Source organism: Physella acuta, unplaced genomic scaffold (assembly GCF_028476545.2).
Source record: "Physella acuta isolate Inbredline_101_S28 unplaced genomic scaffold, ASM2847654v3 ptg001000l, whole genome shotgun sequence".
NCBI classification, from domain to species: Eukaryota; Metazoa; Mollusca; class Gastropoda; family Physidae; genus Physella; species Physella acuta.
In genome coordinates this window covers 78882-94202 of record NW_026732517.1, presented here as the reverse complement: position 1 = coordinate 94202, position 15321 = coordinate 78882, and the positions used below count along the sequence as shown (strand labels likewise).

At 37.5% G+C, this 15321-nt stretch overlaps 1 protein-coding gene across 1 annotated transcript; it reads right to left on the bottom strand.

Annotated features, from left to right (window-relative positions):
- Positions 1 to 2246: 2246 nt before the first annotated feature.
- On the bottom strand, positions 2247 to 14731 carry LOC131954464 (proteasomal ubiquitin receptor ADRM1). The gene is made up of 10 exons (XM_059318169.1): positions 14497 to 14731; positions 5833 to 5949; positions 5516 to 5645; positions 5351 to 5413; positions 5106 to 5196; positions 4468 to 4697; positions 4256 to 4282; positions 2985 to 3145; positions 2580 to 2682; positions 2247 to 2384 (listed from the first exon to the last, which is right to left on the bottom strand). The coding sequence occupies exons 1-10, from the start codon at positions 14692 to 14694 to the stop codon at positions 2317 to 2319; spliced, it is 1188 nt and encodes a 395-aa protein (XP_059174152.1). The 5' UTR covers positions 14695 to 14731; the 3' UTR covers positions 2247 to 2316.
- Between the last annotated feature and the right edge of the window lie 590 nt (positions 14732 to 15321).

Genomic DNA, 15321 nt, shown 5'->3' with positions numbered 1-15321 from the left:
AGTCTGCTGGACAGCAATGTCCACCTCTATAGCCTGGGATGGGAAGTCTACATGGATGTTGGAGATGATCCTGTTGTGGCTATAGCTGCTAGAGAAGCTGGATAATGAGCGCTCACTCTGCTTCTGCCTTCTGTGTGAACTAGCAGAGCTAGGTCTTTCCAATGGAGGCTCAATTATGTCTACTGGGCTACTGGTAGAAGCAGATTGGGGTTCAATCAAAGAGTTATCTCTATGATGTACAACAGGCGGACAACTAGTAGACCTGGAGCCAAGTTCATTTAAGGGGCTCACAGGTTGGAGTTCATCTTTGTTTTTTACAGTTGGCCTATTAACAGGATCCACACTGTGGCAAGTTTTGATGTTTTCAGCAGTAGGAAAATTTTCTTGGAAACTTTGTTCAGGATCTGCACACGGCAGCAAGTCCAGTGAGTCATGGGGTAGATAGATGTCACACAAAAAGGATGAATTGCCACTCTCTCCTGCTGAGAAGGCTTGCTTCATTGAAATATCTTGCTTGGAAAGTTTACGTTCTAGACCATAATCCATTGGGGTGATCTCACCTTCCAAATAAATGGAGTCAGAATTCTGCTCTGGATATTTGCTTGCCACAGCTAGGTCACCAATGTTTGGTTTAGGTGAGTATATCGTGTCATAATTTGGTTCATCAGAGTCTTCAGAGCTGTCATCTATGGTGTAAATTTCATCTTTATACAAGAAGTTGTTGGTGCCGGACATCTCTTCACTAACCACACACTTGTTAGCTCCAAGTTTGGGAAGGGGTGTCACAGGGTCAGTACTGCTGCCCTCCTCAGGCACTACACTAGCATGGACAAGGCTCAGCAGGGTTTCCAGATGACCAACTTGACTGGCGCCCACATTTGTTTCTTGCTCCGAGGTCAACACCTGACAGGATGAGTCACCAACGATGAAGCAAGGGGAACTAACTTTAATTTCTTTCTCTAACCTATTTGAATGATCATGCTCATTGATTATTTCAGGTTCTATTTTGTTTTCTAAACTTAATACCGAATTGTGTTTGTTCTCTGTGTTGAACTTCGAAGTCTCCGTAACTTCGTTGCTGAGATGATCAAATGCTGCTATATTCTCATACACATGAAGCCTATCTTTGTTTTCATCTTCTGTGTCGTTAGCATCTCCTTCATAGCACTCAGCATTGATGTCATCACGCATGAGTGAGTCAATCTCTTGGGTGTTACCATCCAGGACATTCATGTCTCTAAAATCTTCATTAGTGTCCCCCCAGTCACTGCTGCCCTCATCAATCTCCACTGGAGGCAGATCAGAGTTGTAGTTGTAGACCTGTTCATTCTCTACCTCATTGTCCCCCTCAAGCTGGCTGGCCCCTGCATGCCTGGTGTCATCATGATGAAATGCATGGTTTACATACCCAGCAGATTCCTCCTTGCCACTGTGGGATATTTGTTGCACATCCACCAGACTGTCTTCTCCATTAACAGATACAATCCCATCCACATAACCATCTTTAACTACGTTGATTCCATCCACTGACTGTATCTCAAGGTGTTGGCTGTTTGGCTTACAACTCTCAATGCTTTCACCATCTGAGCTATCAGAATCCCCGTCTTCATCACACACCAGGGAAATACCAGTTCCCTGTATGGGGCTTGGTTGTGGTGTCTGTTGGTCTGAGAGTTTGGTGCCACTGACCGCAGGTTCTAGGTGATCAAAGCCTACCATGTTAGCACAAGTCAAGCGGTCATCCTCATTCGTATCAGTTTTAGACTCCAAATGAACAACATCTGCTAGTTCTGTTTTCAGCTGATCAATACTTTCAACATCACAACAAGGGCTTCTCAAATCTTCATTGGAGTCACATCCATCATTCAAATTTTCATCACACCTTTCATGGTGAAGCTCATCTCTCTGATCTGAATCAACACACGGGGAAACACTATCACCAAAAGAAGGCGGAGCTCTGTAGTGAGGCTCAAGGGCATCATCAACCAGCTGCAACAGCTCATCATCAACCAGCGGCAACTCATCATCAAGCCAAACAATTGGGGATGGAGGAAAAAAATCTTCATTCTCTAATGAACTGGGTGCCATTCTTAATTCTAGGTCTAAATTAGCACCAGAAATAATTCTTAAAACATTGACAAAATCATGGCTGCTGGCAAACTGCGGTTGGGAATCTACATTTTTTAAACTGACTTCACTATCTTCCAAAGTGTCCCTATTGGTTCCATTCTCTTTCAATAAACTTGTGATGCTGTCTATCAAACACTGCTTGCTATTGTGAGAGTGACTGTCCTTGTTCAGAGTGCCAGGACTAAGCTAATGCTCCATGGAGTCATCTTTCTTCTTGGTGGCTTCTTGCATAGCTTTAACAAATGCTTCCATGTCTGTGAACAGTGGTTTCTTAGTTTATGCAATTATTTAACTATAATAATAGAACTTAAAACTAACAATTTTAAAAGTTAATATTTTTAAGTACCTGATTCAATACAATGGTTAGTTTTTAATTAAAGTCAAAGTTAGTGATTTAAAAAAAATAAACTGTTAGCATTTGTGCACTAGTGAATGACGAGCCAACTTACCCCCCTGGGCAGCAGCATTAGCCACATCCTCGCCTAGACCGAACTGTGACATCAGAGGGCCCAGCTGACCCGACTGAAGAGCTGAGCTAAAGGAGCTCAGGGCCTGAAATTAGGAAGCTAAATTATTAGCAACAAGCAGCAAAGCCTGTTAAATGACAGGCATAAAAAAGAATAAACTCACACAAATGTTTAAATCTGTAATATTTAAATATTTGTTTCTTTTCCCCCAAGTTACTCATTTTGGCTTGTTTTGTATTCAATGTATTTTTGGTTGTTCCCCTTTACTGAGCTGGTGAGATACTAATTAAGTAAACAGCGTTAGAAAGAAGTAGTTGAAGGAACAATTTAGTAACAAAACAAGTGATACACTAATGCAAGGAACAGGCAGTAGCTTAGGTAACTCACCTGCTGAAACTGAGGAGACTGGACAGTATTGCGCAGTTCTTCCTCCGTCTTAGGCAGGGACTCCCCCTCAGGTAAAAATGGGATGAGCCTCTCCTGAACTTCATGGTTTGCCAAGATGGGGATCATGGCTTCAGGACTCAGAGCTTTGGCCAAGTCCACACCTAAAGACAATTATCAAACAGTTAAATCAGCACTAAATAACAAATACCTCTTTAAAGAAACAAATTGATTTTCATTTAATTATCACTTGAAAACATTTGTAGACTATTCGTTTAACCCTTCACTACTGTCTGATGTAACCAAGATTTACTTTAAAGGTACTGTCCTATGCAGCAGAACAATGCATAGTACATTCATTTGAACTTAGCCGAGGTAGAATATACAGAACTTGATTTTTCATGCTTTTCTTGTTTCGTTACTTGCTTTTAATTTTCTATGATTCTTATCTAGGATACTTAGTGAAATTAATTCTAATTAAATTGTTTCTGCTCATGAATCTGACTTCAATTATATTTCAAGTTATATATAGTGATGTGATTTCTTTAAATAATTGTTAAGCCATGGTGTTTAAAAAATATTACTGGCAAGTAAAAATGTTTTCAGTAACTGGTTAAAAAATGTTTTCAGTAACTGGTTAAAAAATGTTTTTTTTTTAAAATATAAAAACGTCTTCCTTAAAAGCAACAAATCATTAAATATAACTAGATGTCTCAGTGTATTACAAAATATAAGCCGACCCGCGGCGTATAATACGCCGCTATTTAGTTGTTTTATTTTCTACTTTTCAGTAATTCATAATTTGTGAATTTGACAGTACCAATGCTGCCACTGAAAATATTTGCTTTAAAACACTACCCCCCCTTCCCCTAACCCCCCTTCCCCTAACCCTACCCCCCCCCCCCCACACCCGTGAAAGCAGCCTCCTCTTAGTTACCTCCTGTAAGTTTAAAATCGTTTCAAACTAAATTATCTGCCCTTAATAGACGTCACTAAAGCCGGCTCTAGGATTTGTAAACATTTAGCGTGACCACAGCTCACCAGACCATGTGGGGGTGGGGTGGGGGTGGTAGTGACAGTGATAGAGAGAAAGAGAGGGGACTGCAAGGATGCTCTTGCAGCTTGTTTTATAGTGTCTCCCAGAAGAGAATTATATATATAGATTAAGAGCAAAATGATTTTAAAAGTAGGAAATAACATTACAATCCTCACAACAACTTAAAAAAAAAGGTTTTGTCTGATTGATCTAAGAAAACAAAAAAACATGTCATTACCTTCTTTAGCAGCACCCCCTGAGGGAACTGAAACAAAAGGCAAACAATTGACTATTTTGTAATTATTTTTTTTCCAGTTATATGTTAACTTTCTTTACATTATTATATAGCAACTTAACTTTATAACAATGGAGTTTTAATACATTGAATTTATTTGAAATGATAAACTAGAGAAGCAGGAATAAGAAGAAAGTAGTGAGAGCTTAAATCACCATTCATAGTAGAGAGGATGTTCTGTAAGTCACTGAGCTGAATCTGAGCACTGGCTCCAGAGGAAACGGCTGCTGCTGCTGCAGCGCTGCTGGCTCCTTGAGGGGCGGCTCGAGTGGCATCACCTGCAGTTGACTGGGAGGGGAGGGCGGCAGCAGTGACAGGGCGTGGCTGGGATGGTGTGGTGTCTGCAGTTGTAGCCCTTGCAGCAGATGACTGACTTCTCAGAGGTCTGTAAGATAGAATGCTTTATAACTGTAGATTCCTCTGTATTAATCACTGTTAACACATTAATATTATTTTTTAAAGTTACCTAACAAACTTTTAAAAATTTCTATGTTTGGGAGTAAAATAGTCCATGCCAGCATTTTTTAATACTAAAAAAACATCATAGATCAGCCTAAACAGTGAAATCAACTAAATCTAGTAGTTTCATAAAAAGAGGGAGGATATGACTTGATAAATCTCTCACTGATCTAAATCAAACACATGTTAAAAAACTTCTTACACTAACTTGCTTCATAATTACAGTATCTAAAAAGGTAGTTAAAAACAAAGATGGACACTACAGCGGCAGAAAGTCAATATTTGACATAATTACTTACAGAGTAGCATGACAATGAATTAAGTAACGACTTACGGCTCAGATGCAGTGGACTGAGCACTGCTAGGACGGCCAATCAAAGAGCCCAGCACACCAGGACTTGAGGATCCTCCCATACCAATGCCACCTACAAAATTACAGCATGATTCTTTTATCATCACAACAAAAAAAGCCCACAGAAATATTTGCTCAAGAAATTTATCTTTACAATGTACCCACCCACAGCAAGGAGAAATGACTAACATAATGCAGTAAATAATAATTCAAAACTGCATCTTTACCAAGTAGCTGCATCAGCTGCTGTTGACTCATGCCACCCAGGATACTTTGAAGGTCCTGTTCACCTGGATAAAGAACATGCAAGTTAGATATGTAAACTTTTCATTGTTAAAACACAGGGGATATACACAAGACCTCAAATATGGCTGTTGGTAGTTGTTACATACCCAGACTGGACAGGTCAGATGGTAAAACACCACCACCGCCCCCACCCCTAGACGAACCAGGTGTTGGTGGATTATTTAGGAAGTCATTGACTTTCTTGCAGTTGTCCTCGTCTTTGTCTGACTTTGGTTCCTGAAAATTTCAACTATTGTTAATAAGTAAGAAAAAACTCCCTATATTTTATCACAGATTCAAAAGTTAAGTACGACCTATGAGAAATGAAAATTTAAGTTACATTTCAAAGTCAAAGAGATTAGCCTAATTAAAAACATTTAAGTCTGCATATATTCGGTTACTTATACTTGAAAAAAGCTTTGACCTGAAGCCAGAAGAAGAATTTTCTAGATGATGATTTAAACTTGAGGACATACACTCTTCCTGTTGTGCACTGGCTTACATGCTTGAACTCAATATCATCAGGAAAGATAATTAAATCCTAGAGAAAAAATAAAAGAAAAAAGATATATACACAAAGGCCTATAAAAAAAAAAATTTATAACATTTTATATCCACAAACTTTAAAAATTCTTCCAATTCCAACTTAAAATCAAATTACTGCAGTTATGTTCAGAAATATTTCTTTAGGGTGGGATTAAATCTGACAGGGTGCAATCTTCCAATTCAACTAAAAATCAAATTACAGCAGTTATGTTCAGAAATATTTCTTTAGGGTGGGATTAAATCTGACAGGGTGCAATCTGTGACAGGCAGTGACACCAAAGCTAAACATAGACCTATACGCTTAATTAAGCAATGGCAAACCACAAATAGTTTCAACTTTTTAATTGACTATGCATCAGTGTTCCTCACTAGTGATCAACCAAATAGGGGTCAGGTTTTTAAAAATGGACATGCGCAGTGCAGTTTGCGGTAGTTCAGTGTAAACATTGAAAAAATGATTATATTGACAGAAAACCAGCAAGGTGTTCGCTCCTACGGAGTGTTCGGGCTTCAGTAAGTTACTGTAGCTGTCTTTTGCTAAATCTAGCTCAGCTTCCACGTAAATCGCATCTAGTCGCAATAATTTTTATATCACTGAATATCAGCTTGTTGTTGGCCATTCAATGATCTATCACATGAAGCAGACGCCAAACAGAGTTACCCGTATGGCATTGCGCAAATACTATTTTTAGCAACAGTGCCGAGACAAAGTTGAAAATAAAACGAACTAAAATGTGGTCATAAAAAAACGGGTCAGGGGAGGTAATTCAACTCACGTTATGACTGTTATTACGAGACTAGCTAGTAGGTTGAATTATGGATTTTTTTAAATAAAATATTCTGTTATTTCAAATACACCATTAACTTCCTTACCCCTTAAGAGAACATTTGACACCACATTTAAATATCTAGCTTACTCGGTTGAAGAGAAAAGAGAGAATTTGAAAATTGATCAAAAATGGAAAATGAATGACAAAACAGCGTTCTTGGCCCTCGACCGGCATAACATGACGTCGTGGACTTGGGTACACGAGCTTTTAATTCCCGCCATGGTAATTGCGTCAGCTTAGGTAATTTACTCACCGGAAAATAACAAAAAGCAACTCGTTGATAATCAAACTAGATTTAGTTATTTCATTATTTATTAAATTCTACTCCACATGATATTCATACCAATTTAAGAAGTAATGAACACCTGCATAAATCAAATGACCATAATAAATATTTTTATTTCAAATTCTAATTTTAAATAGTAAATATGCTTAAAATAATATGATAGTAATAGTTATAATAGTTTATAAATACAAATACATTTTCAGGGTTCCCACAATTTTTTTACCAGAAAATTCCCTGCTATTCCAAGGAATTCCCTGCTATTTCAAGTATAAATTCCCTGCTATTTTACATATAAATTTAAACGCGCATAACCATTGAACTTGTCAATTTAAATGTTATTAAACCACAAAAAAGCAGACATTTTTTAGGGGTGGCACTCATTCTTTAAATAGCTAGGCCAATGCCGCTGCCGAGAAAATCGGACAAATCGGCTTTTCCCTACCCCCTGCATGTTTAACTGTTTTTTTCATGCTTTTATTGTGTTTATGCTAACATGTTATACATCATTCTGTTCGTAATTGAACAACCTTTTTAACTGTATTAGTTTGATTTCTTTATTATTTCAGACGTTGAAGAAATCGCCGATTTAATCGCATTTTTTACCCCCCGCGGCGACGTGCCGATTAGGGGGGAGGCTTTTTCACCTTTTTAAAAGAGGGGTGTTACTTAGAGTCTATAGACTCTTTGAGTTTTCGTACTACAACAGTGAAGCTTGGTAGAAGAATAGATTAAATGTTCACGTATAACGCTCAAGGTTCTTGGGGAAAATATGTTAAATACTTTTGGAGATATCGAACGGCAAAGTTGAACTAAGTTATTTGGGCTATTAATGAACCGATTTTTAATTTGAACCTTGAGCTGTATTCCTGAAATCTCGACGTTTATTAATATGTATGATATGTCATATTAGGCCCTATAATAAGGACGTCTATAGACTTTGAAGTGGACCGAAAATCAAAACATGACGCGCCGACCGCTGTCCGACTGAACCGCTCGGCTGTGCTTCGAATCGCTGAGTTTTAAATATGACGCGCTACAATTTTTTTTTATAGACGTATCGAGTTTACGTACTGCAACAATCAAATTTGGCAGACGAACAGATTAAATGTAGACGTACAACGCTCAAGGTTCGTGGTCAAAATAAGTTAAGTACTTCGGGAGATATCGGACCGCAAAGTTGAACTAAGTTTCCCGGTCTATTATTTGACCTATTTTACATTTGAACCTTGAGCTGTATTCCTTAAATCCCGCCGATTATTTTAATGTATGACATGTATTATAACACCTCATAATAAAGCCGTCCATACATTTTAAAACCGAACGAAAATAAAAATTAACGCGTCGGCCGCCGTCCAACTGAATCGTGATCTACACATCGTGTAGCACAGCCGAGTGTGTGGTCACGTGACGCTAGGCGGTTGATCCGATTGGATGAGACTATAAACAATTTCTAAAGATAGATACGTGTGTTCCCGTATTTGACTCGTCGGGTATTGCTATTTTATATTTACGTAGACAGGCATGTTTCATAACTTTGTTTTAAACCATTGAAACGGCAAAAAAAAAGTCGTAATAGTATTTACTTATCGTCAAAATTAATCTTCTTTAGAAATTAATCCGGATAGCTGCGACCCGACCAAACAATGCTGACGTGATTCGCGTGCCGTAACGTTTCATTATTGTGTACATTACTTTTTCGTAAAAATGGCTTTAAAAAATAAATTAAATTTTACCCCGGGCTCTTTTTTTTCGGTTGACTAAAAAATTTTAAAACCCTTAACAACGTGGAGGTTACTAGCTTGCCAAATCGACCAAAATGGGATGGGGTGGGTATGGGGAGTCACTGACCATCCTACACGGTATGTAACTATTGTAACACCGTATGTAACATCCATAGCCTCACCCCGTCCCCACTACTCCGTGACGCGACAAGCCGAGGGTCGGCGCCTTTGATGTTGTATAACACCCGTACGGTACCCGAGCGGCTCGCGGTGGTTTCATACCCCACCTCCCTCCCCCTTCACTTTGTGGAGTGGATGTTACTAACCCTCGGGCATAGATTAGGAAATCTTCCCAGACTTTTGTCTCTAAAATTACATAATATTCGTCTGACACGTTTATCGGGTTGGCCGACTAGCCTATCTTGCCTCGTGTTTACGTAATACGGCAATAAAATTCGTTGGTCAGAAAACCTGGTTAACCACGTCTGATTTCACTAAATCTAGGCAAATGCTGATGGTGATAAACGCCCCCGGAAACTTAAAAAATGCCTAGCATCTACTACACACAGTGTTTCTTCCAGACTTTTTTCTCCGGGGGGGGGGGGCACTTGAAATCTTCGGGGGGGGGCGGTAAACTTTCTTCGGGGGGGCGGACACTGTTAAAAGTATATATTTTCTATATAAATTATGTAAATTTCATTTCGTTCGGGGGGGGGCGGTAAAAAATTTTCGGGGGGGGGGGGGGGGGGGGCAAAGCCCCCCCCCCCCCCCGAAGAGATGCCTGCAAGAAACTCTGACTACACACAGTCAAGCACACAAAATACACAAGCTTACAACTAGCATAAACATATATAAATCTATGTTATAGACTAATATAGACCTATAACTTACACTACCTTGTACATTCTAAAAAAAAAAACAATTTTCCTCCAATGTTTATGTTATTAAAATTGTAAAAATGAGCAATTTTTTTGTGTTTAAAAATATTACAAAATTGTCATAAAGCACACTGATTCTGATAAGACACATTTGTAACTAGGCTAATTCTATAGAAGAAAGTTGTATCAATGGTATGACATTTAAAGTAACAAGAAATATACATATAATAAGATATGCCTATATTTTTGGAATAGAGTAGGCTTATAGGATTGCACATAGATTACATAACATATTTTAAGACGTTACATCATCACAAATATACTATTGTTATAGCATCCTTCTCTTTGTATTAAAACTGTATTTGTTATCTTTTCTTTAAGTAGGCTATTCACTTAAGTTAACTGACAATGAGCAAAAGAGATTTTAAAATAAATACATGGTAAATTATGAGCTAAAGGTGCGAATTACATAACCTGACCTTTATAGTTTTGTAATAATGTTCGACCATTTTTAAATATCACCATTAGCTTCAGCATATACAAATGTCATATTATGGTTTAAAACAGTGTTTAATTTAAAGAATGACTTCTTATCACACGGATTATCAGATGTTGTAAAAAAAATTGAAGGGGGGTATTACATAATCCATGAAATAAGTCTGTTATGTAATCAAAAGACACTTTTTAAAATAGCATCATTGGATTCGGCATACAAAAATCTACAAAATATCATAAAATGACATCAATTGGTGAAGTCTGCTTACTTTTATACCACTTTTAGTGAAAAACTCTTAAAAATTTGGTCCATACCCTCCCAGTATTTTTCCTCTTTCAGGGTCTACCCCGGTTGTCTGAAAAAACTGCTGTTTTTTAATGACAAAAAAAATCATAACTTTTTTGTTTATGGTCAGATTTTGAAAATTCAAACTGATCTGTAATCAGATTGACAGCCCCTATCTAAATATGTAACTATTATATTGTTTTACTGAATTTAAATTTTTGCATTGGCCTAGCTACTTTAAAGTGAATCATATCCTAAAATTAAATCCCAAAACTGAAATTTTTAAACTGTGAAACTTGATGTTGCGTCAGAAATTTTCAAAAATAAAATTTGACAATACTTACTTTTCGAAACATTTGATTCATATTAATAATATCATGTTATATTTTTTAAAAAGAATTCCTTTCGTGATTTTAACTTTATAACAATCTTTAAAAAAAATTTATATTTAAAGGATTGTGCATGTAACAAAAATAGTTTAAAATAGTAGACCCATCTTGATCCCATAATCATTATAATGTAATAATTACATTTCTAGAACCTCCCCCAATACAAAACAACTGTTTATGATAATACAATTAATAAGTTAAGTTAATAGTAGTCACAATTTAAAACCTTATCTAAAATGTTGTAGAAATGTACACTGCGGTTAGTAACATATCTAAGTAGGCCTATTTAATGTTAGCACTTCCTATATTGTGTTCAATAAAGTAGTCAGCCAAAAGTGTGTAGTTACTCAATCAACCAACAAACTGTAAACAGCAAATAATTTGCTTAAAGACAAGACGTTTGAAAAATATCTCTCACTGCTACTATGGTACTAATGAATACCTTAGTAAAGTCAATATCTAAAATAAAAGAAGTTTTTGTTACTATGAAATAATACTGAAAGTTTTTTTTAAAGCTCACAAAAATAAAAATTCGTTTTTTTTTTCAAAATTGAACTTAAACTAAAATGAACATTCGCACTGTTTTCAACTTATTGTTTATGTAGTTTCTTAGAGGTACCCGTATTTTTAAAACTTAAACAAGCCTAATATTAACTTAAACATTTTAGTTTGATAGACAAGGGGTCATCCATAAATGACGTCACGCTTTTTTGGCGATTTTTACCTCCCCTCCAGTCACATGTCGTCACAAAAAGCCAGACCCCCCCCCCCCTAAAATGACGTCACACCTCAACCTACAACCCCCCTCAAAATTGCAGTTGAATTTCTCTTAAAACATCGATATTTTTTTCTAAAACCTGTCAACAGAGTATTTTAATAAATTCTTATTAGAATTTATTAAAACAGTTTTCTAAAACGCGAAAGAACGGCTAAAACTCGTTTTCTAACATTGCCGTTTTATTATTCAAAAGTGTGACGTCACACCATCTGAACACCCCCCCCCCCTCCCCCTCATCACACACCGTCACAAAAGTACGGACCCCCCCCCCCTTACGAGTGTGACTTCATTTATGGACGACCCCCAATGAGATCAACCGGAGTAACTGAAATTAGATCCTGTGGCATTTTTTTATATAAAATAAATCGTATTTTGAATAAGAAAAAAAAACGTAAAAATAAAAACCAACTTCTAAGCCAAGCAGACCCATACTTAAGACAATAGTAAATACATCAATATGTATGCTTTATAGCATCCCCCCTTCCCCACAACTAGACAACGTGGAGAGGTCATTGTGAAGGCCTATAGCATACGTCAACTACTATTTGAGATAGCTGATGACGTCACTTTATCTCCCCCCCCCCCAACCACCTTGCGGTATGAACGCGTGGGCCTACTTGGGGTCACAGTGAGTTCAAGAAGGCCCTATTTACTCCAGGTACTCCCCTCCCATGAAATAATTGTAGTTGACCCATCTACGCATTTCACATTGTTGGTGACGTCACTAGCCTTTAATTTTTTTCTTATGAACGCGAGAAAGGCTGGCTTTTGCAAATTTCGTTTTTTTTATCTGTGTTTCTCCCAAATTCAGTATCACTGGTTAAATAGTCTGCTAGAACAGTTATCCTTAAAATAATATTTAACAGAACTGTACTCGCGCGCGATCCTAGTCCTTTTAATACAGTTTATTTAGGTCAATATCTAGACTACACGGCGAGTTTACGGCAAGTTAAAAAAAAATCACGTGGTGCCTAAACTAAATTTTAAACTAATCCTAAAAAAAAACAATGAAAAAAATTACGTCACGCCAATGATGGGTAACCCTAAGCAAGCATAGCAGTAGATGTACCATGTACACATGTGTGATGGGCGGAAAACAGATCAACGGTAAAGAGGCACCACGAGAACCGGCGAGACTAGTTTTGTAGGCCAAAACTAGGTCACGAGATGTGGCGAGACTAGCGATTGGATAGGCCTAAACCCGGTTCAAATCTCGCGACACCCGAAAGAAAAAACCATGGGAAGCAAGATTTCCCGGTTTTTAAAGATATTTCCCGGTTATTCATCGAAATTCCCGGTTTTCACGGCCGGGAAATTAAATCTTGAAATTCCCGGTTTTTTTCCCGGTTTCCCGGCTGCGTGGGAACCCTGCATTTTACACTCAATTCACATTATATTGAGTCAACAGCGTGGCAGCTGAGGTTCATACATCGTATTAGTGTCTATTATTTTTACATTACATTTTTTTTTCATCTTGAAAACATGACGTATGTGATTATTTATTTTTTTAAATAAAATCTCCAAACATCGTCACTCGCGTGATTGCTTGCTTACGTTTACTATCCTGTGGATGAAAAATCCCACCACGGTCACCGTGACCTATAGTACACGTCATAGAATGAACACGCGTACACGAGATGGTCGGTGTCTTCACTTCTCTCCCCCCCCCCCCCCCCTTCTTCAAGCAATTGAAAAACAGACCTACTTCCCTATTATACTTCTTGCCATTTTTTTTTAAAAGTTCGGTCATTTTTTTTAAAGTTCACATATCAGGCATGCTAGACAGCCAGCTGTATTAAAAAAATATTTTTTTAACTAGATCTACGTCTAGCTTAAAAAATAAATAAATAAACGCTTAAAATGCCAGTAAACAGATTATTTAGCGCCAAAAAAAAAAAAAGGCAGCTGAACGAGCATTTTTTAAAATACGCAGCAATGAAAAAGGCTAACGGTCGATCAATTAAGTCTAAAAATCGCCCGTAATTAGGCCTAGCTCCTAATAAGACCACTGAACGAGCATCACTGATTATATAAACGAATAGGCCACACGGCGTTGACGAGGTTAACCACCGGTCACGAATGCAGCAACTGTCGGCCCACAGTGAAGAAAAAAAATCAATATACTAATAAAATTACTAATACAATAATAATGTCCATAATTTTACTTTTTCCGCACATGCTACAATTGAATTATAATTAAAATACTAGATTTAACAGTTCATTCCGCAAAAAACAAAAACTACTTGTTTCTGTGAGGTAACTAGCGTAACAATGACGTCATGATACTAAAAATAGTGGATAGAAATGTCAGCGTGGGTACCTCTTCCTCGAGTGAGATTTTGGAAAAAGTAATCAAAAATACTGTAAATATACATGATAAATATATCAATTATATATTAATGTACCGTTAGTCGAGCCGTTTTCCCCGTTAGTCGGTCGTTTTTGGCGGCGGTTCAGTTTTTATGGAGAGTGCTCCACTAGAAATCCTCTCATTATTTACAACCACGAATCTTGCGATTTTTTCTGGCATTCTAAGGCATATTATCCATTTTATTAGCAATTTGCATTAAAATAATGATGAGAATTTGCGATATAAACAGTTTTTTCATTTGTCGTGGATGGGAACCCTAAAATAAACGTAGAAACAGTCAGAAAACGACGCGTGACGTTTCAGGGTCAGAGGTCAACCCTACCATCTAAGCAACGCGCCAGACTACTAGCTAGCTATGTGATGCCACTGCCAGGTATATAAATAAATGAGACGCTTGTTCAATTTCAGCAGTCAACTGACACCCTACAACTACAAGGTCGTGTTTTTTGTTTTTTTTTAATTGTAGGCCTCGACTAGACGCGTATTTAAAAATAAAATTTTAAATTACATCTTCGACTGATCCTGTAGTACGGTCTTTCCAGCAAAAATGCATTAGTGAGTCTTCTGACTGGTGGACATAAACAAGTCCTTTCCTTTTGTCAGGCGTAACCATTTTACCATTCATGTGCATCTTTCCTGCACGGAACTCTACTAAATTTTTGCTTTGATTGCGAGAAGAAGCAGTGTTGCCAAAGAGCGCCGCCATTTTGTAATGTCTGATGTTGCTGCGTCACAGGAAGTTCACTCCCGTGATGTACGGTTCTTTAAAATCTTTCTCCAGTAATTTCTTTTTGACCCGAATAAATACAAATATTTTAATTATTAATTTAAATGTGTGATAATTTTATTTGATTGTCATCAAATGAATAGGCTTAGGTAAGAAACGTGGTTCCAAATGGTTCCACTTGGTTGTTGCCAGAAAGCATATTTTTCAACCAAAATTGAATATTTATAACATTTGTGAAATAAGTACAAAATCACTTTCGGTTTTACTAAGGCTAAAATTATTCAAACACAAAATTACTAATAATATCAGAGCCGGCGTTTGGGGGTGGCGAACGGGGCGGTCGCCCCAGGCCCCGCGTTTGGAGGGACCCCGCGATTCATCACCGTCCATGCTATCTTAATTAGTTTGTAAACTTAAATAACTGTTGCTGATTTCACTTGGGAAAAACTAAATGGTGGAATGCCGACGTTGTTGATAGTAATAACTGAGGCCACGGTTGACGTTAGTGAATTATCACCCACCTAAACAGGGACAGGTCGTAAATTATAGAAAAACATTAGTGTGACACACCTCGCTGGCTGTGTGCAGGGTACGACCTGACCAGGA